At 41.4% G+C, this 26,875-nt stretch overlaps 1 protein-coding gene across 10 annotated transcripts in view; it reads right to left on the bottom strand.

Annotated features, from left to right (window-relative positions):
• The window catches only part of LOC307106285 (cell division cycle 5-like protein), a 71,634-nt gene that overhangs the window by 3,250 nt on the left and 41,509 nt on the right, over positions 1-26,875 (bottom strand). For 3 of the 10 annotated variants that reach the window (XR_013814104.1, XR_013814105.1, XM_079782636.1), the window contains exons 15-23: positions 17,686-17,739; positions 13,513-13,557; positions 12,833-12,904; positions 12,426-12,473; positions 10,798-10,902; positions 8,776-8,918; positions 8,275-8,310; positions 4,458-4,499; positions 1,278-1,393 (exon numbers count right to left, since the gene is read on the bottom strand). Coding sequence is in view for 8 of the 10 variants with exons in the window: in XM_079782636.1 (XP_079638762.1) it covers positions 1,278-1,393; positions 4,458-4,499; positions 8,275-8,310; positions 8,776-8,918; positions 10,798-10,902; positions 12,426-12,473; positions 12,833-12,904; positions 13,513-13,557; positions 17,686-17,739 (661 nt within the window). In the remaining 2 variants the exon portion in view is untranslated. Of the gene's footprint in view, positions 1-1,277; positions 1,394-4,457; positions 4,500-8,274; positions 8,311-8,775; positions 8,919-10,797; positions 10,903-12,425; positions 12,474-12,832; positions 12,905-13,512; positions 13,558-17,685; positions 17,740-19,149; positions 26,840-26,875 lie in introns of those variants that run through there. The other 7 variants (XM_079782633.1, XM_079782634.1, XM_079782637.1 and 4 more) reach the window with 6 other exon arrangements.

Raw genomic sequence — 26,875 nt, 5'->3', positions numbered from 1 at the left:
CAAGCCATGGGCATCCTCCCCAGTGGCATTGCCATATCTATACCTAGAATCTGTGCTGCAGAGACTTCTTGAGAAGGAACCCTACCCACAGAGTGTCAGATATTGTATTTGCCTCTAGAGCCCTCTCTCCCAGGTTCTCTGTGCTGGGAGGCTCTCCACAATCAGGTGGATACAATGATTCATCTTAGAGATATCATTTAGCTTCTCCCCTGGGCCACTTCAGTCCTTTCTCAGAAGCCCCTTACAAATTAATAGGTACAAATTGTCACTTATAAAAACGGTCATGGGGATGTAAAGTATAGCATAGGGAAAAGAGTAACATTATGTTAACTATGTATGGTGCCAGATGGGTACTAGACTTAGTTAGGATATGAATAGGTAAATTATATAAATGTCTATTTACTATGTTATACACCTAAAACTAATAATATAATGTTGCATGTCAATTGTAATTGGAAAAAAAAAGAGGCCCATTACACAGTGTCCATGGTTCAGGGATGGAGACTATCTGTGGGTTCAACAAAAAAGTGGATCTGCCTTCTGCCTCTGCAGACTGCCTGACTGACTAGAGAGGTTTATGCCAAATCCCTGAGGTGGCACCACTGCCTGGGAGCTACCTGAGAGCAGCTGGGTTACGTTAGATTCTTCCCATTATGGAGGGCAATGCTCTGTCCTCATGGGGATACACACATTCCTGGTAGACATCCTCTGCCCACACCACCACTTATAGATGCCTTACCAATCTCCATGTTAGCCTGCGTACCATCACCTCTGACCAAGGATGCATTTTACAGCAAAGGAAATGCAGCAGTGGACTCACCCTCAGGATTCATGAGTCTTATTATGGACCCTGTCACCCAGTGTCAGCTGATCTGGTAGACCGTGGGGATGGCTTTCAGAGGACTCATCACAGCCCCAGCTTTGCCAGCTTTGAGATGTTCCCAAGGCAGGTGGTATATGCTTCCAACCAGCAGCTAATGTATGGTATCATCATCCCATCAAAGAGCATGGGTTAGGGAGCAAAGCAGGGGAGGTGGTGGTGACACCTCTTTCTATTCCACCTAAAAACCACTTGAGGAATTTTCACTTCCCATGAATCTACTGCTGCCAGCACAGTTAAATAGCTCTGGATCATATTTCTGGATCCTGATACTTAAGGACCCTGCTCCCTCTGCATCAAGACACATACAACCAGATAAACTTTGTAGGCTGAGTGTGGGTGGTGGGAAGAGCTCTACCACAAGAAGGAAGGGCAAGAGGGGCCAAGTGTCACTAACCTGTCAGGATCGATATGTTGGATGTGGCATGCCTCATGAAAGGATCTTGAACAAGTATCACAGCAAAATAGCGTTCCTCCTTTATGGCACACCTCACATATATTTGAGTTTTCTGGCTAGAAAGGGAGATAATGTAGATATCACTGGGATCAGTGAGATTCCAGAAGGACAACATCATTGGACTCTAGAACACACAGATTTTGCTTGTACCAAGGTGAAACTTGTAATATTAAAGAATAACACTGAGCAGAGATTTTAGAAGAAGACATTTTGGTCTGCAGTGAAGTTCAGGAGGAAGTGGCTGTATTCAGTCGGAAAGTTTTCCTTATGGAGACAGAGATTCGGGTAGCAACAAAAAGGGTGAATTAAAGATAATCTGAGAAATTCATTATTCTTCTGGAAAAATATGGTTCAGAAATACAGTGTCTTATCTGGTTGTCTATATTGCATCATGTAAATTGACTCATCAAAGAGTGACTTACAGAGAATTTAATATGATGGAATAAACTCCTGAGATATCACTGCACCTCATTTTCTCAACCATAAGTTCCTCATGAGTTTAAGGGCCAGGGAAGGTATTACTGGACTATGGATTCTGTGCCTGGAGGGCCCCTGGGCCTGTGACAGTACCTCTGGGTTGGAGAGACCCTGGGCATAGATGACCAGGTAAATGTCAGGCTATACCGAGCTCTTTAGCTCTGGGAGGCTGGGGAAGATGCCTCAACTCAGCTTGGCATGAAAGGTGTGGAGGTGCCATCTCTGAATGGCCAGGGAGTATGATAATGACAACCACTGGGTCCATGGATGATCTGGAGCTTTGTTCTATATAAGAAAGATGGAGGAATCCACAAAACTGAATGATGCTGGGTCTTCCACAATTTTAATATGCAGGTCCTTCAGCCAGATTTACTTTCATTTAGTGAAGTCAATAATTTGACAGTGTTTGCATCTAAGTATTGTGGATTGAAAAAAACACACTGAAGATGGTAGAAATTATAGACAAAAATAAGAATTGGTCAAGGAATGAGTCCATTGGGAGGTGAGAAAAATCATGTTTTTCATTGTGTGTGTGTGTGTGTGTGTGTGTGTGTGTGTGTGTGTGTGGCTGATAATCTATGTGGATGATAAAACATGTGAATCTTTACATATTAAATTTCTATGTATGAGGGTCATGTGTCTGTGATGGAGAAATATCCAGAAGTTTTTGGCTCCACCTGAGTAGAAAGATAACTGTTTGAGGAGAACTCTGTGGTGGGGGAATGTCTCATCCAATGTGTTGGTAACAGCTCTACATTTAGATGAAAATATCTTTTCTACACAATGGGTTAGAAGGAGGAATTCACATTCTCCTGTGACAGCGTAGGTATAAAATAATGCACAGACTTGAGGACTGGCTCACTCAGTGATAGGTGGTTGAGATGCTGGTGGGTGATGAGGAAGTGGGGAGGTGACAGGAAGTGCCATTCCACTTCTTCCTTCTAGAAACTTATGCTTTGTTCTCTGACTCTCTACTTCCTTGGATCCCCCCTCCCCCCGCCTCTCTAAAACTCTGCCTCTTCTTGAAGGCTCCTCACTTAGAATGTTGGAATTCCTTGGGGCTCTGTCCTACATCCCCCACTCCTTCACTGCTACCATGACCATGCTTACCTTACTTATCCTTAGACTTTAAAACCTGTTTCTCTGGTCTCCTTCCGAGGCCCTAAACCTCCACACTCTATTTTCCATAATCTCCAGATAGAAGTCTTTCATCAAGTCTAAAATCCACCCTGTCCCTAACTATATTCATTGTCTTCATGTCTGTAATCTGCTCCTCTTTTAGCTCCCATCTCACCAAGGAACCCATAATTCACCCAGGAGCCCAGAAGTGAACATGGATTCTGCTTTTTTTCCATACCTAGATATCCAATGGCCAGGGAGTATGATAATGACAACCACAGTGTTGCAGATCCCAATTTTTAAATATCTCATCTCATTCTCAGTGCTTCTGTGAGTTCCACTGCTATAAGAATGTAGAGGCCTTAATCACAATACCATCTTATTAGAAAAAAAAAAAGGTCTGCTACTAAAGTTACAAATCATAACAGTCCGAATATCATCTCTGGGTCCAATGAGCTTAGGTGAATTGGACTATACCCCAGTTTGTAAATTCTCTGCATTTATCAATTTAATATAAGAAGAGACACAAAAGTCACATGCATGAGGAAATTCTAAGCTGCAATGTGTCTCTTGCCCATGTTCTCCCTTTCAATAGGAAAACCTATATAATGCCTCATTAGGGACATCCTTGGGCACATCCCCACATGTGTCTTGCTGACTCTGTCATGGGACCATGTAACTGTTTATCCTTTTTGTCATAACAAATGAGACTCATGGATGCTGATCACTATTGTTAGGCTTTTGGGTCAAGGTTTCTGAACCTTAGGTATCGTTGGAATGAATTGATGTCCTTCCAGTCTGGAACAATGACTGCCTCAGCTTTTACCTCCAGCCCGGAGCAGAGAGCATGGACAAACTACCCAGTTTGATCCAAGGCATAATGACCTGAGAGGTGACAATGTCACCACCTGCCTCTCTGAGTGTCCTAGGACCCCCCCCCCCCCAACTCCATTAGTTATTTTCCCATGTTACACAATGAAGTGGATCCATAAAGGATTCTCTTGCCCTGAGTACATTTCTCTGCAGGACTCATGACAGGATGTACACCTTGAACTTACCAGCCTGGTGAGGCCTGTTCCTTTTGTTTGATGTATGAAACCATCTTATCACTACCTGCACCATGGAGTGGATGTTTGAGATTTTCCTTCTCTTCCCTTCTGTTTTCTTTAAAATTCTGCTATCCTCTCGAATTTGCTCCCTACCCCTAATCTTCAGGCCAGCCTTGCCTATTTCTACTCCAAGACCCATTTCTAGAGACCCCAGTGGTTTAGAGCTCTGCCTCCCATACTAATAGGAAAACAGGATGGTTTCCACCAAACAAATGGAAAGGGTGCTTTCATATTGAGACACCCAACTCCAGAACCATCTACCTGGTGTGGGTATTGCATCTGCTGTTCTCTGCTCATCACACATAGTAACATGTTCTAACTCAGTGTGAGCATGCTTCAGGGAAAGACGACAATGACAGAGATAATGTACTGAAAAGGCCTGGATTATTTTTGGGTTACAGGTGGCAGTACTTACATATGGGTCAGTAATGTTATCACTGTGAGACTCTGGTATTATCTATAGAAAATAGAATAAGATTGAGTGACAATATTGAATACAAGTTTTCATTAACCACACATTTGAGCATACTTTTTATACAAAGGATTAATGCTTTCCCTTTGCTTTACATCTGCTTTTGTGAGTCTATATATCTAATTGGAGAATAAAAAACATTAAATTATGTGTTAGTGATGGTTTTGCCCAATGCAAATTCCATTCTGTGGAACTTAGACCCAAGGTGGCTTTTGTGAAGCCCTGTAGGGAGGGAGGCTGTCCCTGGTTTTCACAGATGGAGTTGGAGCTTAAATGAGAGGCTTGTACTGAGAACTCATCATCCACAGCCCCCAGTGACCACAGGGCCCAGAGTCCTGGGTGCCATACAAATGTTTTTTCAGACTCCACAGCCTTCTGCAGCTCTCCTGGGACACAGCTCTAAAGATAAATGGGTACAAAGTCCCAGTTCTGCATCTTTTCTTGAAGGTGAGTACCTCTCCACTTTTTCCTGAATCCCAAGGGCTTGCATTGACCTTGGGTATCTGTGAAATGACTGGGCCTCCTTTCAGCCTGGGGCAATGACTACCTCAGCTGGGGCAGAGAGGCTATAGAGAAACCACCTAGTGGACCCAAGGCATAATGACCAAAGAGGTGGCCATGTAACTGCCTGCATCTCTGGGTGTCCTAGAACCCCACCCCACCCCATGAGTTATTCTCCATGTTAGACAATGAAGTTGAAACAATCATGTAAGGTCAGCTCTGACTCATTATCTATTTTAAAGGCTTATTCTCACCTCTATCTCTTATGTTTTAATGCTTAAAGAAGTTCTGGTCTAGATAGATGACAGAGAAACATCTATCAGCCACCTCTTGCACACCCCATACTGGGGATGTGCCTGCAACCAAGGTACATGCCCTTGACTGGAATCAAACCTTGGACCCTTCAGTCCACAAGCAGACACTCTATCCACTGAGCCAAACCAGTTAGGGCCAATATGTATATTTTACACGCAATTTAAAAAATAATGAGAGAAAAAAACAAGATGGCAGCATAGGTAAACACCTAAACTTGCTACCTCGCACAACAACTTCAAAACTACAACTAAAAGACAAAACGGACATCATCCAGAACCACAGGAAGGCTGGCTGAGTGGAAATTCTACAACTAAAAGGGAAGAGAAAAGCACACTGAGACTCAGAGGAGCTGTGGAAGTAAAGTGCAGAGGTATGGAGGTGCGCGCGCAGAGAGGGCTGGCAACTGAGTATGCGGCTGGCTTTTTCAGTCCGGAGGGAGACACAAGCTCACGATTGCTCTGAACTCCAGTTCTGGGCGAGACTCTGGGGACCCAGACACATATTGGGAGAAACTGGACTGTCTGGCATCGGGCGGAACTCTAGGGCAGCTTTCTCTTAGAGGTGCTTGCAGTGATTACCAAGGGACACTGAGACCCGAGGGCCTCTTGGGGTAGGGCTAATAGGAAGCCATTGCTGTTTGCTCCACCCTGAGACTCCACCCCATCCAAGCTGTGCGAAGAGGCTTTTGCAAATGAATGGCCTGGTCCTTTGAAATTTAAACTTACCTAACAAAATGCATCTGAGTCAGTGAGACCAGAACATCCAAAAGAAGGCCCAAGACCCCACAGCAGGCCTTCACAGCTAGGCCTCATCTGGGCACCTCCAAAACCCAAACAAAGAAGAGGAATCTGCAGATCTCTCCGTAGCTCCTGCTGGGTGGCCTCAGGCAGAGGCTAAATTAGCACCTCCTTGGGGATCCAAGAGCCCAGGGGTAAGAGTAGGACCATCCAGATTATAACTCCTCAGATCCATAGGGACACACTCAGGGGGCAGACTCAGTGAGTGTCAAAGCCCCACTGAAGCAAGCATTGCCTCATAAGGGTGTCTCCAGCACAGAAATTCTCCCATCATAGACACAGCTGATCCTCATAGCCAATTGGCCTGGAAGTCAATTCATCCCAGTGATACCAACAACAATCAAGGCTTAACTACAACAAGACTGTGCACACAGCCCACAAAGGGGTGGACCAAGAGTGTCCACCTCAGGTAACTGGGGAGGCTGAGCCACTGGGCCCTATAGGACACCTAGCACACAAAGCCACTCTACCAACACAGGGAAGCAGCCGAAATGTGAAGACAAAGAAACAGGTCACAAATGAAAGAAATGGAGGAAAGCAAATGACTGGATATAGAGTTCAAAACCACGGTTATAAGGTTTTTCAAGAATTTTCTAGAAAAGGCCAATAAATTTAGTGAGACCATTGAGGATATGGAAAAGGACCAACTAGAAATTAAGCATACACTGACTGAAATAAAAAAAAATATATACAGATTTCCAACAGCAGACTAGAGGATCCCAAAAATCAAGTAAAAGATTTGAAATACAAAGAAGCAAAAAACACCCAAACAGAAAAGCAAAATTTAGAAAAAAGAATCCAAAAATATGAAGATAGTGTAAGGAGCCTCTGGGACAACTTCAAGTGTACCAACATCAGAATTATGGGGGTGCCAGAAGAAGAGAGAGAGCAAGATACTGAAAACCTATTTGAAGAAATAATGACAAAAACTTCCCCCACCTGGTGAAAGAAATAGACTTACAAGTCCAGGAAGCATAGAGAACCCCAAAGAAAAGGAATCCAAAGAGGACCACATCAAGACACATCATAATTAAAATGCCAAGGGCAAAAGACAAAGAGAGAATCTTTTTTTTTTTTTTTAAAGCAAAGCTCCATTTTCTTTATTTTTTTAAAAAAAATATATTTTATTGATTTTTTACAGAGAGTAATGGAGAGGAATAGAGAGCTAGAAACATCGATGAGAGAGAAACATTGATCAGCTGCCTCTTGCACACCTCCCACTGGGGATGTGCCCACAACCAATGCACGTGCCCTTGACCAGAATCGAACATGGGACCCTTCAGTCCACAGGCTGACACTCTAACCACTGAGCCAAACCAGTTTCGGCCAAAGAGAGAATCTTAAAAGCAGCAATAGAAATACAGTTAGTTACCTACAAGGGAATACCCATACGATTGTCAGCTGATTTCTCAACAGAAACTATGCAGGTCAGAAGGGAGTGGCAAGAAATATTCAAAGTGATGAATAGCAAGAACCTACAACCAAGATTACTCTACCCAGAAAAGCTATCATTCAGAATTGAAGGGCAGATAAAGAGCTTCACAGATAAGAAAAAGCTAAAGGAGTTCATCACCGCCAAACCAGTATTATACGAAATGCTGAAAGGTATTCTTTAAGAAGAGGAAGAAGAAGAAAAAGGTAAAGATAAAAATTATGAACAACAAATACATATCTATCAACAAGTGAATCTAAAAATCAAGGAATAAAAAATCTGATGAACACAATAAACTGGTGAATATAATAGAATCAGGGGCATAGAAAGGGAGTGGACTGACAATTCTCAGGGGGAAAGGGGTGTACGGGGTATGGGAAGAGACTGGACAAAAACCGTACACCTATGGATGAGGACAGTGGCGGGGGGGGGGTAAGGGCAGAGGGTGGGGTGGGAACCGGGTGGAGGGGAGCTATGGGGGGGGGGGGGAAGAGGGACAATTGTAATTATCTGAACAATAAAGATTTATATATATAAAAAGAAGTTCTGGTCTAGATACTGTAATGTTTGAAAGCAGCAAATGCAAAAATCCCCATATTATAAAATCAAATTTTGCTAGAATTAATGAAGTTAGGAGCTATAGAATAAGGCCAGAACAATGGAAAATCAACAATATGATAGGTGAGATATTGGCAGAAAGTCATGCGATAATTACCTTTCTTCTTCTCGGTGGGTCTGGTAGAATTTTTTTCTGAAAGAGAAATGAGATTAATGCTATGAGGAGTCTTTGTGTCCTCTTTGTACTTCTGTACTTTTTCTACTGTTTTGAGCTTGGTATTTCCAGCTGCTTCCCAGATATGTTACTATGCTACTTTATTGGTCCCCAAAGCCTATAAGATAGCCTTCTCTGCCCCCCCTCCCCAATCCCCCTATTTAAATTACTTTCTTGTGACCATATTACACAGTGGCAACTACTAGTGACAGAGTCAAGACTACAATTACTGTCTACCTTCAAAGAGAGAAGAGTTCATGCACTTAGAGGATTACACTGTGATAAACTGGCCAACATAACATGGGAGTGGAATGTTAGTTAGTAATAGCATGCATTGTGACCTGTGCAAGGGAAGTCATGATGGTTTTCTGAACATTGATAAAGCTTGGAGTTTGTGAACTATGACACTCCATCCTTAATGGAAGCCCTTTGTCATTAGAATACCTGAATCAGGCATTTCAGGGGATATCCACCGCAGCGCACACTCATCTTCCAATTCTTGGACCTTTCGTGGTTTCCTTCAATTTCAAATTCCTTGAGGGTGAGCTGCTTCCCATTCTCTGTCCTTATACACTTTGCCGAGATTCCTGTGAGACCAGGCAAGACAGGCTGAGCTCCCTTTGTTGCCAGTGAGTGCCCCTGACTGTGAAAACCCCTACAGGGGTCCTCAAACTTTTTAAACAGGGGGCCAGTTCACTGTCCCTCAGACCATTGGAGGGCAGGACTATAGTTTTAAAAAAATTATGAACAAATTCCTATGCACACTGCACATATCTTATTTTGAAGTAAAAATACAAAACGGCAAACACACCTGCATGTGGCCCACGGGCCGTAGTTTGAGGACGCCTGCGGAGAACTTGGCCTCCTATCACCCATTTTGGACTTAGAATCAGCAACACAGGAGAGCTGAGTTCCCTCTCAGGGGCCCCACAACAACCTGAAGAGCGGTGATGGAAGGGACTTCCTACCTTGTGTGCACACTTTCTTTGTGCAATGAGAAGGGCAATAATTATTACTAACATTTGCTTTTACAAAGCATTTAATTATATTCAAAAGAGAGAGAAAAAAAGAATAACTCTAAAAAAAAAAAAAGAAGACCAGGATTCTTTCCTTTCCCTTCTCTGAGACTCAGGATAGAGCCAGGCTGAATTTCAGAGAAGACAGATGAGGTCACACAGGCAGCCATGTGGCAGCTGTCACCACAGCCATGTCTGTCTAGTCTTGTGCAATGATGATCATCCAGTTAATGGAAGCAATTATTTCTCATATTTTGGATTCATGGCTATTTTATGCGGAAAGTAATTATGGAAATGTTATGTAGTAGGAAAAGTTAAATTACTCACATGCAATATAGTCATAGGGCACACATTTATACTTGTTGGTGACTAAAGAATTCTATTTTGGGAGGGGGAATCAATCGTGGCTGCCAAACATTTGTGCTGTACTTCAACAATCATAATTTGTAAATTATTTTATATCTGTTATTTCATTTTTTCCTCATAATAATATGGTGAAGCAAGTTTTATTACTATTCCCGTTTTGTAGAGGAGGAAGTTTAGGATGAGAGAGAAGAATAGCTTGGTCCAGTTGCAACAGACACTCTTGGTATAGCTGAAACTTGAAGCCAGGTATCCTGATTCTAAAACCTGTGCTCCTGGCTAGCATAAGGTGGTATAGGTGTTGCAGGGAATGGGGCTGTGAAGTTGTTGTTGTATTTCTCAAATGTGTACACTTCTACCCTGATATTGAAGCACTTGGGTGATAAATGGGCATTATAGGGACTTTTTCCTTGGGGGAAAGGAGAGATGGCCTGGTAAGCTAATGTTTATGAATTTTAAAAGTGAGGAAATGTCATCTTTCCTCCAGTCTATCCGAGATGCTGTGCAGAAAAGACCTAACAGAGAAAACCTGAGACAACTATCTTTAGAAATGTCTGCTTCCAAGGCTGCTCCTTGGCTGACATCTGAAAGTCTGGATTCTGGGAGGGGTCCCACCGTTCCCATGTGGCATGTGCTGAACACTTGCTTTCCTTTTGGAAGTCTGGAATTTTGGCAGATGCGAGGTAAAGTGTACCTATGTGGCTAACTCCTGGTAAAAACCCTGTGACTCCTAGGCTCAGGGCAGCTTCCCTGAGAGACAACATCTCACATGTGCTGTTATGGTTTGTTGCTGGAGAATTAAATGTGTCCTGTATGACTCCACTGGGAGAGGACCCTTGGAAACTGGCACCTATTTTCTTTAGACTTTGTCCTGTATGCGTTTTTCCTTTGCTGATTTTGCTTTGTATCAACTTAATAAATCACAGCAATGAATTAGACTATATGCTGAGTCCTGTGAGCCCGCTTAGTAAATCACCAAACCTTGGGATTGTCGTGGAGACCCTGACACAGGTGTCTAGCCCCTGAACAAAATAATATCCACATGGGTGGTTTCTAGTTGAAAAGTGTAGAAGACCAGGAAACTTACCTTGTTTCATTTTCTCTTTATATAACATCCCCTTTGCTGGGCCACAGGTCACGGGAAGTATAGGGAGTTTAAAGTTTATATGTTTATCTCTGGGAATTCTTGGACCTGCAAGGAAGCATTATTATTATTATTATTATTATTATTACTATTATCATTATTATTTTCATTCCACCTTCTTCTAACTGTGCCTTCTTCCTTCTCACCCATCTTGAGAGCCTTCTTTTATAAATCAAAATGTATTGGAGGGAGTTTCCCCATGATCAACGTTTTTCTTTCATGGCAGGTTAGACACACAATGATTATATCATCCTCCACTTCTGTTCTCTGAAATCCTGCGTAACAGCCTCATGTGAAGGACCTGAATTCCCAAGCTTTTGGCCACAACTACCTATTGCACAATGATTTTTCTCCTGTTTTTTAAGGAAGATTTCTAGCCATATTATTACTTTGAATTATGTGGATGGAAAAATCCCCCTCAATTTTTAGTATTGTCTCCCCATCTGAGGCCCCGCTGGGGGAACAGAGAGCAGGATGACAATGGGGAACTTAGCAGGAACAGTCTGCCTTCCCTCCTTGCTCTCTGCCTTGTTTCACTTCTCTTTCATGTGAACGTTCTGTGTGGCTTTCCTTCTGTGATTCAGGGCCAGGTGCTCTAGAAGAAACTGCAGGTCCCCCGGGAAGAGGTCTGCTGTACATCCTTGGGGTGGGGCACTGGCTCTGATTCTGCTGAAGTAGGGATTGAAAGTCTTTTAAAAAATATATTTTTATTGATTTCAGAGAAGAAGGGAGAGGGAGAGAGAGAGGAACATCACTGATGAAAGAGAATCATTGATAGGCTGCCTCCTGCATGTTCACCACTGAGGATCGAGCTGGCAACCTGGGCATGTACCCTGCCCAGGAATCGAACCGTGACCTCTGGTTCATAGCTCGGCGCTCAACCACTGTGCCACATCAGCCAGGCTGAAAGTCTTAAAATGAACTTTAGTAGCAGCAGCACCTACTCCTGTCCTTCTGGCCAACATTGAGGGGGATCCATGAAAGATGCACACAGGCTTCTGTCTGGGATGGGGAGGGTAGGTTGTCCCTGGTCCTTTCAGAGTCAGTTCTTTCAAAGCTGGAGAGGGCCTAGGAGGCCACTCAGTTGAGTTCATCTGCCACTCACCCATTTACAGAGGAGGAAATTGAGGCAAAAAGAAGAAATGACAAGCCAAAATTACACAATCAAAGGAATGTTAGAAATTAGGACACAACTCTTATATTACCACTCAGGGCCCCCCTTGGTGGGCAACCGATGGGTCTCTATGTGATCAAGAGAAGGGTCAACTAAACAGCAAGTTAGTCACACACTTCATATTTTTCTCCTTAAAAGTTATCAGTGTAGTGAAGGGAGCCCTTCATAAGCCCAAGAAGGCTTGTGCTCTCTCACAGGTCAACTGATCAACATTAATAAAGTGGGTGTTATCAGCAACCTGTTGTATTGTTGAAATTGCCAAGGCCGATGACTACCCTGACGTTTGTTACAGGCTCTATAAGCCAATTAAGAAATTGATTGGTCACTCAGAAAACAGAGCATGAAATAAAAATTTAGATGCTTAATTACTAAAAGTATATTAATCACTTCTTTTTACCTCTTTTTCTGCTTCTTTTCAAAGGCCTGGTGTTGACTGCTTTTGTCCCTATGGGAGAAAAATAACATAAATGTCTCTTGTTTATAAAATTGCATTGCAAATAGTAGTGTTTTAGAAAAACAACCCAGCTGTATTTCCAACTAGAACGTTAGCAGTTCAGCAGAGCTGGCCCTGCCATGGCCCCTGTGCCCTGGGTTCTGTTTGTGGATTCATTACCAAGTTACTTGTTTGCAGTGTTATCTTTCAATCCCTGATGCATTTTGGAATTGACTAAATCTGATATATTCCTCAACAGTTAGTATAATTACATAAAGTGATTAGGGAAATAGGTTTGTTACTTAAAGCAAAGAATATAGCCCGAGAATTTAGGTGTTTAGTAATTGAAAATGTATCTTTAAAATTTTTACCTTTTAGTTTGCTTCTTTTCCTTGGGACTCTGTTATTCAGAGACTGGATTTTATCTCTGCCTCTGTTTCTCACTGAAAAAATAAAAACAGACACTGTGAAAAATCACATTGTATATAATAGTGCTTTTTAAACATTCCATTTTACTGTAACTTTTCAAGAGCCCAACATATAAAGAAAAATATATAACCCATAGCCTTATATTTACCAAGCCTTAAATGTTTAAGCAAGTTTAATTTTAGATTTCATTTTCTTTACCCTCTCATTAATCCTAATTTATTTATACTCACATTAATTAAAAAAGGAATTTAAGACAGAGTTTAATTTGCATCTCAAGGAACACTGAGAATAATAATAATGAGAGCTAATAGTGAACACATGCTTATTATGTGCCATACATGAATATATGGTGACAGAAATACTCAGAAGAAATGGGCAGGTTCTTCCTACCTGTTTGATGAAAGAGAAACATATTATGTGATTTAGGCCACTGTATTTTGGGGTCTCTTTGTTACAACAATTCAATATGTACTCTAAATAATCCATTAGCTATGAAGCCCATAGGCTATTTCGGGGCTATGGCAAAAACAGGATCTGGCAGGAAGACTAGGTCTGTAGTAAACAGGATCTGGCAGGAAGACTAGGTCTGTAGTAAGGTGTGAATCCTCACATTTGTTCTTACCTTTTTGGAGACTGTTTTTTTTACTTATGTGCTTTCTATTTTTTCCTTTAAACAGAAAATAAAATAATCATTTAGAATTATAGAGATTTACAAGCTTTATATGTCAGTAACCTTCAAATATTTTATTTTTGTCTATCTTTTTGTTGTTGTTGTTTGTTTGTTTTTGTTAATCCTCACCAAAATTTAGAGGATACTTTTCCACTGGTTTTTGGATAGAGTGGAAGGGAGGGGAGAGACAAAGAGAGGGAAACATTGATGTGAGAGAGACACATTGATTGGTTGCCTTCCGCACTAGCCCAGACTGGGTATGGAGCCTGCAACCAAGGTATATGCCCTTGACCGGAAGTGAACCCAAGATCCTTCAGTCCACGGGCTGATGCTCTGCCAAACTGGCTAGGGCTATTTTGTCTTCACTCAACTTTTGTGGGGCTAAATCTCCAGGTACCAATACACCATCTTGGTTGCGATCACACTGAAAACAATAATAGAAAAAACAAAACAAAACACCTACCTTTACACAGTACCAGTTGTTTTTAGTATGCTTTTGCATAGTCATATGAGGTTTTCTTATTCACAATAAGGAAAATATAAGAGCAGCTGAAATCAGGAAGAAGCTGACAGCAAATAAAAGGGAGTGTCAAGGAGATCAAGGAACAACAGATCTCAGACATCACCAGCAAAGTGTATATCCTGTAATTCAGAGGCTTGCCTTGAAAGCTAGCAGAGGTTGGTTCCTGAGATTTAAGGAAGGAAGCCATCTCCATAACAAAGCAGTGCAAGGTGAAGCAACAAATGCTGATGTAGAAGCTGCAGGAAGTTATCCAGAAGATCTAAGCTAAGATAATGAATGAAGGTGACTACACTAAACAACAGATTTTTCAATATAGAAAAAACAGCTGTATATTGAAAGAAGATTTCATGTAGAACTTTCATAGCTGGAGAAGAGAAGTCAGTGTCTGGCTTCAAAGGATAGGCTGACTCTCCTGTGAGGGACTAGTGCAGCTGTGACTTTAAGCTGAAGCCAGTGCTCATTTATCATCCTGAAAATACCAGGGCCCTTAAGAATTATGCTAAATATACTCTGCCTGTGCTCTATAAATGCAACAAAATAGCCTGGATGACAGCATATTTGGGTATAACATGGTTTACTGAATATTCTAAGCCTTCCATTGAGGTCTACTGCTCAGAAAAAAAAATTCCCTTTAAAATATTACTGTTCATCAATAAGGCACTTGGTCACCTAAGAGCTCTGATGGAGATGTACAATGACATTAATGTTGCTTTTCATGCCTCTTAAGACAATATCTATTTTGCAGTCCATGGATTAAGGAGTAATTTTGACTTCTAAGTTTTATTATTTAAGAAATACATTTCATAAGACTATAGCTGCCATAGATAATTATTCCTCTGGTGAAATAATTATCTATGGCAGCTATAGAAAAGTAAATCTTCTGGAAAGGATTCAGCATTATAGATGCCATTAAGAATATTCTTGATTCATGGGAAGAGATCAAAATATCAACATTAACAGGGAATTTGGAAGAAGTTGACTCCAACCATCATGGTTGACTTTGAGGGGTTCAAGACTTCAATGAAGGAAGTAATTGTAGATGTGGTTGAAATAGCAAGAGAACTAGAAATAGAAGTGGAATCTGGAGATGTGACTGAATTGTTGCAATCTCATGACAATTTTTGTTGTTGTTAATCCTCACTTGAGGTTATTTTTCTATTGATTTTTTTTTAAGAGAGAGAGTGGAAGGGAGTGGGAGAGACAGAGAAGAAACATTGATGTGAGAGAGACACATTGATTGGTTGCCTCCTGCACACACAACAACCAGGTCTGGGGAACCTACAACCAAGGTACGTGCCCTTGACCAGAATCAAACCTGGGACCCTTCAGTCCACAGGCCGATGCTCTATCCATTGAACCAAACTGGTTAGGGCTCATGATAAATTTTTAACAGATGAGGAACTGCTTCTTATGGATGAGCAAAGAAAGTGGTTCCTTGAGACGGAATCTACTCCTGGGGAAGAAGCTGTGAAAATTTTTGAATTACAATAAAAGGTTTCGATAGTAAAAGAAATTAGTTGATAAGGCAGTGGCAAAGTTTAAGAGGATTGAATCCAATTTCGAAAGAAGTCCTACTGTGGGTAAAATGGCATTAATCATATCCTATAGAGAAATTATTTATAAAAGGAAGACTTCATAATTTCAGCAAACTTCATGGTTGTCTTTTTTAAAATTGCTATAGTCATCTGAGCCTTCTGCAACCACCCTAATCAGTTAGCAGCCACCAATTTGAGGCAACATCCTCCACTAGCAAAAAGATTATGACTCTCTGAAGGCTCAGATAATGGGTAACATTTTTTAGCAATAAAATATTATTTTAAAAAATATATTTTGCCCTAGCTGGTTTGGCTCAGTGGACAGAGCATCGGCCTGCAGACTGAAAGGTCCTGGGTATGATTTTGATCAAGGGCACATACCCGGGTTGTGGGCTTGATCTCCAGTGGGGAGCATGCAGAAGGCAGCCTGTCAATGATTCTCTCTCGTCAGAAGGCAGCCTGTCAATGATTCTATTCTTCTCCCTCTCCTTCTTCCTTCATCTCTGAAATCAATAAAAATATATTTAAAAAAATTCACTTCCAGTGAGTCATCAAGATGGCGGGACCCCTGGATCAACTTTCTTTTCTGTAAATCCTTCAATTGAGGGACAAAAACTAGTAGATAGACAGGTAAAGGCACTGTGCGATCAAAGAGGTGATTCAAACCATGATGTAATAGTGGAGGGAATATTTAAAGATTCCCATCTCACATATACACAAAGAAGCAAAACTCAGCAATTATAGATGCACACATGAAAAATGATCAAATATTTCAAACACACTAGAATTAAATATAGAATAATGCTTTTTAAATCTTCAGCTAGAAATGGCTGTTGTAAATATGATAGTATTAAAGAGGAAAAGATGAGAAATTTGACTACCTACAAATTTATAACTTCTCTCAGGCAAGATTATATTAATAAATAAAAAACAAAAACAAGTGGGACAACATACCATCAACATTTATAACCAATATTTAATACATATCATATAAGAATTTCTGTATTCATTCAGCATAGTAAGAAGACAAACACCATAACAGAAAGCACTGACATAACATTCCATGACAAAGAGTTCTACGAAGAAGTAAAACAAATGACTAAAACAAATAAAAAATGTTCAACTGCACTAAAAATGAAAATAGTGCATGTTAAAGCCCTTAATAAGACTTTTTATAGCTATTAAAATATTAAATGTTTTTATTGTCTACTAGAGGCCCAGTGCATGAAAACTCATGCACTGGAGGGGAGGTCCCTCAGCCTGGCCTGCCCCCTGTCACAGTCCAGGAGCCCTCAGGGGTGGGAGGTGACCCGGCGATCAGGAGAAGGCGATGCCCCATCACACCTCTGCTGCTGCCACTGCCGGCAGCACAAGCTTCGGCCAGCCCTGGTTACCTGAGCCTTAGGCAGTTCTGGGCTGCTGGGCAGCCACCATCCAAGGCTTGCCTGCGCCTAGGACTGGCCCTGGGTGGCTGGCGGTCTGAGGGGACTGGGGGACTCTGGATGCAGGTGCGTGGAGCAGCTGGGCCCGCCTGGGGGTGGGCCCAGCCTTGCTGCGCACCTGCTGCCCCAGCGGGGCTGAGGGGACTGGACGCCGCCATTTTGTGGCTGTGGGCACCACTATCTTTGAGGGTGTGACAGTCAATTAGCATATTCTCTCTTTCCTTATTGGCTGTGGGCGCTGCCATCTTTGCGATGGTGTGAGGGTCAATTAGCATATTCCATCTTTATTAGATAGGATGTATTACATATTAATTTTAAAAAGCAGGAAAAAGAGAGGTATGCATAGAATTAACCTATTTAGGTAAATAAAACTATATTCCAAAGTCTATTAATACATGCATAGAGAAATTCTGGAAAGACATACACCAATGTTTATAAAACACATATACTTCAAAATCAGAATAAAAACCAACATGAAGATATGAGCATTTTGAAAAAAAAAGTTACTTTAAAGGCATTGTTTTTTGCCTTATGAAAGTTCTAGAAAATAATGATAATAAATGTTAGCATTAAAAACCAGTTAATTTGTAACATAAAAATCAAGTAAATTCTTATTCACTCTTACTTCTTTTCCCACTGTGTTTTTCCAAAATAGAACTGCTTCCAATATCCATAGTATCTAGAAAGTAACAGGTGGTGGTCAGAAAACTGTAATTTATAAATAAAAATTACAAATCTACAAAAAAATTAGAAATCTTATGACAATTCACATTGTGGAAAGCTTGAGTTTATAAGGATGTCTGAGTATCTAAATGAATTAAACATACAAATTGATATCTAAAGTGTTGATTTCTCTGAGGCTTTGAAAAAAACCCTCTTCACTACTTATATGAATCAGTTTCTTCATTTATGAAATGGGTAGATAGCAAAATTATCCTGTTCAGGCTTTAGATTAAAAAACACACATGTTTTTTATTGATTTTAGAGAGAGAGGAAGGCAGAAGGATAGAGATAGAAGCATTGATGAAGGAGAGACATCGATCGGCTGCCTCTTGCACACTCATGGACTGGGGATTAAGCCTATAATTGGACTTGTGATGGAACCTGGGACCTCATGGTTCATTGATCGATGCTTAACCAGCCACTCCAACTAGACAAATAGCAAAAGTTAATGAGAAATCACTATATAAATCAATAGTATGCTGGAAGGCAGCCTTTAAAACTATATGTTGGTCTTAAGAATAGTTATCTGAGGTATTTTTCCTGACAAGTAACAGGACCATTTATTTGTCTTTTGAGGTTTTTTTTTCAAGGTTGTGACCAAGTGACACTATTATCTAGCAACAGAACACTTGGATTTCTTTGCTCCATGAATAAGGGTGGAAGTAACTATATAAATCCAACACTTTTCTATTGATACACTAATATAGTACGCAAGATACTGTGTTTTTTTAAAAATCAGTGTATTTCTACTATATCAATCCATGTAAAATCAGCAGGACCCATTTTGTAATCATGATCTGCTGCCTTCCTGCTGTTCTCAAAATGGTCAAGTCAAGCAAATATAGAGAATGAGATTCTGACATGGACTGGACCCCTTCCTTATCAAAGTGTCCTCAGCGTCAAGGAGAGCAGGAAACAGGTACTCTGACTTCAGACTCCTGACATCCTGCAGCCTGGGTCCTGTGACTCTCACCTTCATAACTGACCTACTCCCTGCTGGTGAGATACCTCATGTTGTCCTTGAGCCCTGATCACCTACCACTGACATACCAAGGGTCTGTAGTATCTGCTGAATCACCACCACCCCAAGTCCTTGTGTGGCCTTACCCATCACGTCAGATGCTTGGCTACATTTATTTTTTTATTTATATTTTTATTTTTTTAAATAAATCTTTATTGTTCAGATTATTACAGATTTTCCTCTTTTTCCCCCCCATAACTCCCCTCCACCCGGTTCCCACCCCACTCTCTGCCCTTACCTCCCCCCCCCCCCACTGTCCTCATCCATCGGTGTATGATTTTTGTCCAGTCTCTTCCTGCACCCCCCCACACTCCCTTCCCCCCTAGAATTGTCAGTCCACTCCCTTTCTATGCCCCTGATTCTGTTATATTCACTAGTTTATTCTGTTCATCAGATTTTTTATTCATTTGATTTTTAGATTCACTTGTTGATAGATAGGTATATGTTGTCACTTTGTTGTTCATAGTTTTTATCTTTACCTTTTTCTTCTTCTTCCTCTTCTTAAAGAATACTCTTTAGCATTTCATATAATACTGGTTTGGCAGTAATGAACTCCTTTAGCTTTTTCTTATCTGTGAAGCTCTTTATCTGACCTTCAATTCTGAATGGTAGCTTTGCTGGGTAGAGTAATTTTGGTTGTAGGTTCATGCTATTCATCACTTTGAATATTTCTTGCTACTCCCTTCTGGCCTGCATAGTTTCTGTTGAGAAATCAGCTGACAATTGTATGGGTACTCTCTTGTAGGTAACTAACTGTATTTCTCTTGCTGCTTTTAAGATTCTCTCTTGGTCTTTTGACCTTGGCATTTTAAATATGATGTGTCTTGGTGTGGTGCTCTTTGGATTCCTCTTGTTTGGGGTTCTCTGCACTTCCTGGACTTGTAAGTCTATTTCTTTCACCAGGTAGGGGAAGTTTTCTGTCATTATTTCTTCAAATAGGTTTTCAATATCTTGCTCTCTCTCTTCTTCTGGCACCCCCTTAATTCGGATGTTGGTATGCTTGAAGTTGTCCCAGAGGCTCCTTACACTATCTTCATATTTTTGGATTCTTTTTTCTGTTTGCTTTTACAGGTGGGTGTTTTTTGCTTTTTCGTATTTCAAATCTTTTACTTGATTCTTGGGATCCTCTAGTCTGCTGTTAGATCTCTGTATAATATTTTTTTTATTTCAGTCAGTTTATGCTTAATTTCTAGTTGGTCCTTTTTCATATCCTTGAGGGCCTCACTAAATTTATCGGAGGTTTCTAGAAAATTTGAAAAACCTTATAACCGTGGTTTTGAACTCTATATCCAGTCATTTGCTTTCCTCCATTTCTTTCATTTGTGACCTATTTCTTTGTCTCCGCATTTTGGCTGCTTCCCTGTGTTGGTAGAGTGGCTTTGTGTGCTAGCTGTCCTATAGGGCCCAGTGGGTCAGCCTCCCCAGTCACCTGAGGTGGACACTCTTGGTGCACCCCTTTGTGGGCTGTGTGTACAGTCTTGTTGTAGTTAAGCCTTGATTGTTGTTGGTATCACTGGGAGGAATTGACCTCCAGGCCAATTGGCTGTGAGGATCAGCTGTGTCTATGATGGGAGAACTTCTGTGCTAGAGACACCCTTATGAGGCAATGCTTGCTTCAGTGGGGCTTTGGCACTCACTGAGTCTGCCCCCTGAGTGTGTCCCTTATGGATCTGAGGAGTTGTAATCTGGATGGTCTCACTCTGACCACTGGGTACACTGGCTCTTGGATCTCCAAGGAGGTGCAAAGTCAGCCACTGCATGAGGTCACCCAGCAGGAGTTACAGAGAGATCTACAGATTCCTCCTCTTTGTTTGGGGTTTGGAGGTGCCCAGATGAGGCCCAGGTGTGAAGTAATGCAAGCTGCTGTCCAGCCTTGGGCCTTCTTTTGGAGGCTCTGGGGCTCTCTGACCCAGTTGCAGTTTGTTTGGTTTTAGATTGCAAAAGGCCAGCCCATTCATATGCAAAAGTCTATGCGCACAGCTTGGGTGGAGTTGTGAATTGGGTGGGGCAGGGTCTCAGGGAATCACCAAGGTGGAGCAAACAGCAATGGCTGACCGTCAGCCCTGCCCTGAAAAGGGTCTCTGTGTCCTGTGGCACCATGCAGGAACAATGATCGCTGCAAGCACCTCTGAGAGAAAGCCGCCCTTGTGTTCTGGCCCGATGCCAGACAGTCCAGTTTCTCCCTGTATGAGTCTGGGTCCCCAGAGACTCACCCAGAATTGGAGTTCAGAGCAGTTGGGAACTTGTATCTCCCACTTGATTGAAAAAGACAACAGCATACTCAGTTGCCAGTCCCTTTCTGCACATGCTTCTGTACCTCCGCACGTCACTTCCATACCTCCGCACCTCCTCCCAGTCTCAGTGTGCTTTTCTCTTTCCTTCTAGTTGTATAAATTCCACTCAGCCAGCCTTCCCGTGGTTCTGGATGATATTCGTTTTGTCTTTTAGTTGTAGTTTTGAAGTGGTTGTGCATGGCAGCAAGTTCAGGTGTTTTCCTATGCAGCCATCTTGGTTCCCGCTTGGCTATATTTAGACCTTGCTTCTTGGCCTCTTGGCACAACACTTGGTGAACACATGACACAGGAACACTTCTGGTTTCCAAGTCCTTGGAGCTCTGTTCCTATGTTAAGATTTGTAAAAAACTTTAATTTGCAATTTTAATTTGCGCCCCTGACCTGGAATCATCCTCCTTTCCCCCTACATCAAAGGATGGCTCTATCTCTGAAATCTCTTTATCTATTGTTTTTCCTCATTATCTCTGTCCCTTCCTTTCAATCTGTTTTTTTTTCTCTATTTTCTTTGCCCCAAATCTGCATCTTTGGCTTACTATTTTTTCTTTATGTGCTTCTCCCATCCATTCCTCAATGACATTTTTTACAAACATTTGTATTTATTTAATTAATTAATAATTTATTTTTTAGGTTTTGTTTTTATTCAAGAGTATACTCACAGGCGGCACTTAAAAATCAGGCTTTTAAAATAAAGGCCAAAACTGAAAAAAAAAATTTTGCAAATGTGACACTGATAAAAAAGGATGATTGTCATAATTTAAATCCTAAAATGTCCTGTGGAGTCAAAGGCTTTATACACAGAATGTGTTAGATCAATATCATTTAAAATAAACGATCAAAAGAGCACAGATATGGGCAAATTTGTCAATGAAGATAAACATCAGTTTCAGCCTTCCGGAGTATGAAAACCAGCAATTAGTTCATCTTGTGACAGAATACACACTGTGCTTCACATTTTGGACTTTAAAGATTCTTTCTCCAGCAACAAATCAGCGTATCTTTGCTGAAGCTCCTTTTCTCTTTCCTGTTGTCGCTGTACATCTTCTTGAAGACACTCTAGCCTCCGGGGAATCGCAGAATCTTCATGTTTCTTGAGTTCTTCAAAAGTGCGTAACTCTAAGTAAGCCTGTTCAATTTGGTCCCATAAGTCATTCAATTGTTTCATGAGCCCCATAGCTCGAGACTGGTAACCACCAAGAAAAATTTTCATCTTCTTTTCCATCTTTGCAGCTCTCTTGGCTTCTGTCGCCATGTGACCCCTGTTTATCTCAAGCCTCTTTTCAAGTGACTCAATTCTGTCCTTTTTGCTTGCTAGGTTGGCCCGTGTGTAGCGGTTCTGCCTAGGGAGATACAAAACTTGACTGTAGCATTCTTCCCACACCTGATTATAAGCTTCACTTGAGAATTCTCCATGGCTCATACCTTGTTTTACCACTTCCATCTCCTGTACCAGAACATCTTGGGCCTTTTTCAGCTCTTCTTTAGCGAACTCTTCATAAGGGTTATGTTCCAGATAGACAATGTGCTCTGAATTATTGGTAGCAAATCTTACAGGTTTTCCTTTTTTACTTCCAAATGGTTCATAAGGGTGATGTAGAAGGTCATAATGAAGCATTGTGATCATTTCTTTTTTGATTAGTTCTTCACTTTTCTGTAAATCTGTTAATGGTGGTTCTACATTTAAGGGTCTTAGAATAGTTTCATTTACTTCTGATGGTCTTGGAAGATCTTTCTGGACAGCTTTATGCATTTGCTTCATTTCCTTTACACGCTCTGCATCTCGTATGGCCTGCTTTCGTCCATCCATGTCAGCAGCATCTTCAATGTATGTATCATCTATTTCATGCTCTTCCAGCTCCTTCTCAGCATTTTCTGGTAGAACAATTTCAAAGTCATTCTTAGGGGCAGGAAGACCCATCAACCCTAAATGGAGGTGTTCACGAGACTCTCTTTCCATCTGCTTCACATAAGAGGGATCATTGTAGTCTGCCATTCCACCCTCTGGATTAATGTTTAACTTGTCTGGAAGAGGAGTTCTACCCGGGGTGGAATTAACAACTGGTTTGGGAGTTGTCCCACTCTGGGGAGTCAGCCCTTCCGATCCATGAGAGGAAGTCCTGAATGGGGTTGAAAGAACTGTGTTTGGAGTCTGTACAACCTGCCGCTGTGGAGTCACACCTGAGAAGTCACTCTCGTGCAAAGGTGTGTTAAGTCCACCTTTTAATGGGGTGTCCACATTGGTCAGGGCCATGAGGTTCTGGGCTTCCTGCAGAATTCTGTCCTGAGAAGCTGGCGTTCGTGGTGTTCTAAGAGCGATGCTGTTGTTGGTGACATTGTACTCAGACAAAAGAGTACTGGAAGCCGAGTTTGTTATGCCAGATTCCTCAGCTGTTTGATGTGCAATTTCACTTGCTTGGCCTACTTTCACAACTTCCTGGAGTTCTGCATCTGAAATTTGAGGGGCAGGAAGTACTAGTTTGCTTCTCTTTTTAGTAAATTCAGAAACACCACTTGTTTGAAGAATAGCTGATGGTAAATCAGATTCTTTTTTCCTTTTCAAATGCTGCGTGTCTTTTTTTCTATCTCTTCCTTCTTTTTCAGATCTTAGCTCGCCATCAAGATCCTGTTGTCTTAACTTCCTGAAATCTGCATCAAGAGCCTCGTAGTTTTCCTCTGAAGTATCATAGAAACCAAGAGCAGGCTTTTTTTCAAATGGGATTTCAGCATTATAATTAACTCCTCTCTTCTTTTTTCTCTTCTTCTGAATTTCTATGCCAGCTGCTCGAAGTTCTCTTCTCTTTTGGTGGGCAGCAAGACGCCTTGCTTCTTCCAACTGTTTCTCTCTTGCTTTCCTCTTGGCCTTCTTTCCCTGAGTATTAGCCAGGCGGGCTCTAGCTTCAGAAAGCATCTCAGGTTCATCCTCGTCCATATCAATTGGATCAGGCCGTGCTGGTTTTGTTTCTGGATTTGGGTCTGTTTCTCCAGGTTTAAGTTTTCGTGGATCATCTGTTGTTTCCTCTTCATTGTCTCTTTGGGCCGCTTTATCCAGAAGAAATTCATAGTGTTCCAAGCACTGGGCAGCTGTTCTTCCAATGATTGGAGCGATGGTTCTCCACTGAGTTGGCATCAACTTGGCCAAGTGTAAGGGTTTTTCTTCTTCTTCTCTGGACCATTCTGTTTTCTTAATGCTTGGATCAAGCCACTCATACCATCTGGCTTTGCATTGCTTTGCTGATTTTCTATGCAGCAGTGAGGCAATCCTAGACCACTGGTTTTTCCCATATTTCATTACCGCTGCTTTAAGAATTTCATCCTCGGTATTCTGCCACATGCCCCCTTTAATCATAATTCGAGGCATCTTGGTGGCTGGGTGTCTTGGCGAGTGGCCTAGAGGAGCTTCAGAGAAGTAGCAACGTTGCTGCGGCCACGAGACTCCAAGCTTCCACTTTCTCCAGGCACGACCTTCTGCTACACAAAAGCCATTTGTATTTATTTTTATGTGATGTTATTTTTCCCCCCAGAAATACTGTTACATTTATATGTCTATACACATATATGTATAATTAAATTATTAAAATAGTTTTTATAAACATTCCATATAGATGCTCTAATAAACTAACTTTGGCCAGACAAATTTCCAAATGTTGGAATACAGAGACTAAACAACTATTTTCATTCACTAAACACATTTGTTAAGCTTCTGTTATGTGCCAGGTGCTGAGATGGACACTGATAACAATGTAGGACATATGACTACTGAAGTGTCAGTGCTTGTCAACTTAAGAGCAACCATGACATTGAAACATAAAGAAGTAAATATATTGAAAGTTGAAGAATGTTAGAACACAGATCACACAGAGTACTCTAGAAGGAGGGGAGGGCACAGCAGGAAAAACTAGTACATTTGAGATAAGGGACCCCTTCCAGAGTATGTATAATGGAAGCAGGAGTTAGCCAGATTATGGAGGAAAGGGACCAAGACAATTGCCCCACGTGGATGGAGAAGCATGTGCAAAGGTCTACATTCAGTGAATACAAGTAACCAAGAGAAGCTTAAGGATGTTTGAACATGAAGTAGGAAAGTTAGTGGCAATGATAATGATGGAGAAAGAGGCAGGAGCCTCAAGGTAGGTGACTTTGGGGGCCACACAAAGGAGATTTAACTTAATCCTAAAGGAAAGTGAAGGACAATGGATTTTATGTAGGAGAGCAGCATGGACATATTTGCATTTTTGAAAGACCAATTTAGCTAAATAACTTAGAATATGTTTGGTGTGAACAAAATTAGAAGCAGGAGATCAAGCAGGAGCCTGTCACTCTAGTTCCAGTGAGAAGTGATAATAGACATTGATTAAAGTGATAGCTTGGTGATGGAGATGCATGGACAACCTGGAGACATTTAAAAGGAAGAATTAATAGAGTTAGGTTACAGAGGGCTATACTGATGACTCTGAGAATATGAACTTGAAAGAACTGGTAAATTAATAGCGTGTTTTAGAGCTGGAGAACACCGGGAGCAGGTGTTGGCTTTAGAGCAAAAGATGATGTGCTCAGTTTTAGAAGAGTTGAGTTTCAAATGGAAAGACATCTAAGAGGAGAAGGCTAAGGCCTTTAAGACCTTGACCAGAGGTCTTGCTGATAGTTGGATCAATGAGTTTAGAAGACAGGTCTGGACTGGAGATATATAGGAACCATTAGGTTGTGGATGGTGATTAAAGCCATAAGAATGGGTGAAATGCCTGGTGACATCTCTAATAGTCTGGGTGAGTTACACGGATCATTTTGATACCTGGAGACACCTTACTCTGAAAACTCACTGCTGGTGTGAACTACTCCTTGTGCAGACATTGCTTTTGTCTTATGGTCATCTCAGATCCCACAATTTCTCCATCTCTCTCTCCCTTTCCCACTGCCTCCATCTTCTCTACCATTTCTCTCTTATTTTAACTCTTTCTCTACAGTTCTTTTTGTGCCTCATCTAATTCCTCTCCATTGATTACTCCCTATATACATCTCATTCCCATCTATTTTTTTATGCTTCTGCCTCTGGATGTGGTTTCACTATTGAAGTAATCCTCTTTCCACTGTCACTTCCCTTTGTTTTTCTTTGCTTCTTTGCTTCCTTCTCTGTCTTATGTTGATCTTTTTGCTGTTTTTATAATTGCAAACTTTGTCTTTACATTTTCTTCATCGATGTTCAGCTTAGTCTTACAAATTACTAATTTTATCATCACTGACTTCACTATTGACCACTATTTCTTTTGCCAGTTTCCTCTGATCTGTCAGTCATAAACTTTATTACCATACTAGAGACCCAATGCACAAAATTTGTACAAGAGTAGGCCTTCCTTCCCCCGACTGCCAGCACCAGCTTCCCTCTGGCACCCGGGACCAGGGCTTCCCTGGCACCCCGGCTTCATCCGGAAGTTCATCTGGAAGGTCGTCCGGTCTAATTAGCATATTACACTTCTATTATTATAGATTTCTGGTAAACTTTGAGACATATCTTTGAAGTCATCCTACTCCGCCCCATAAAACCCGCAACTGGTGATATTTGGATCCCATGTCCACTTAGAAAACCTTGAAAATTACTCATATACCTTTTCATTTGATGACTTCAGCCTACCCTTTCCATTCTCCTCACATTATCTACTCATTGACCCCTCCCTCCATTCAGGAACCCTGCTCCTCTTTCTCTTTGGTTCCCTCAAAGTGGAGGATGTAGTCCTAATCTGTGCTCAAGTCTGTCTGTATATGAGTGTGTGTTCATTTGTGTGCAC

Source organism: Cnephaeus nilssonii (genome assembly GCF_951640355.1).
Source record: "Cnephaeus nilssonii genome assembly, chromosome: 10".
Classification (NCBI taxonomy): Eukaryota; Metazoa; Chordata; class Mammalia; order Chiroptera; family Vespertilionidae; genus Cnephaeus; species Cnephaeus nilssonii.
This window is presented reverse-complemented; position numbering and strand designations above follow the sequence as displayed.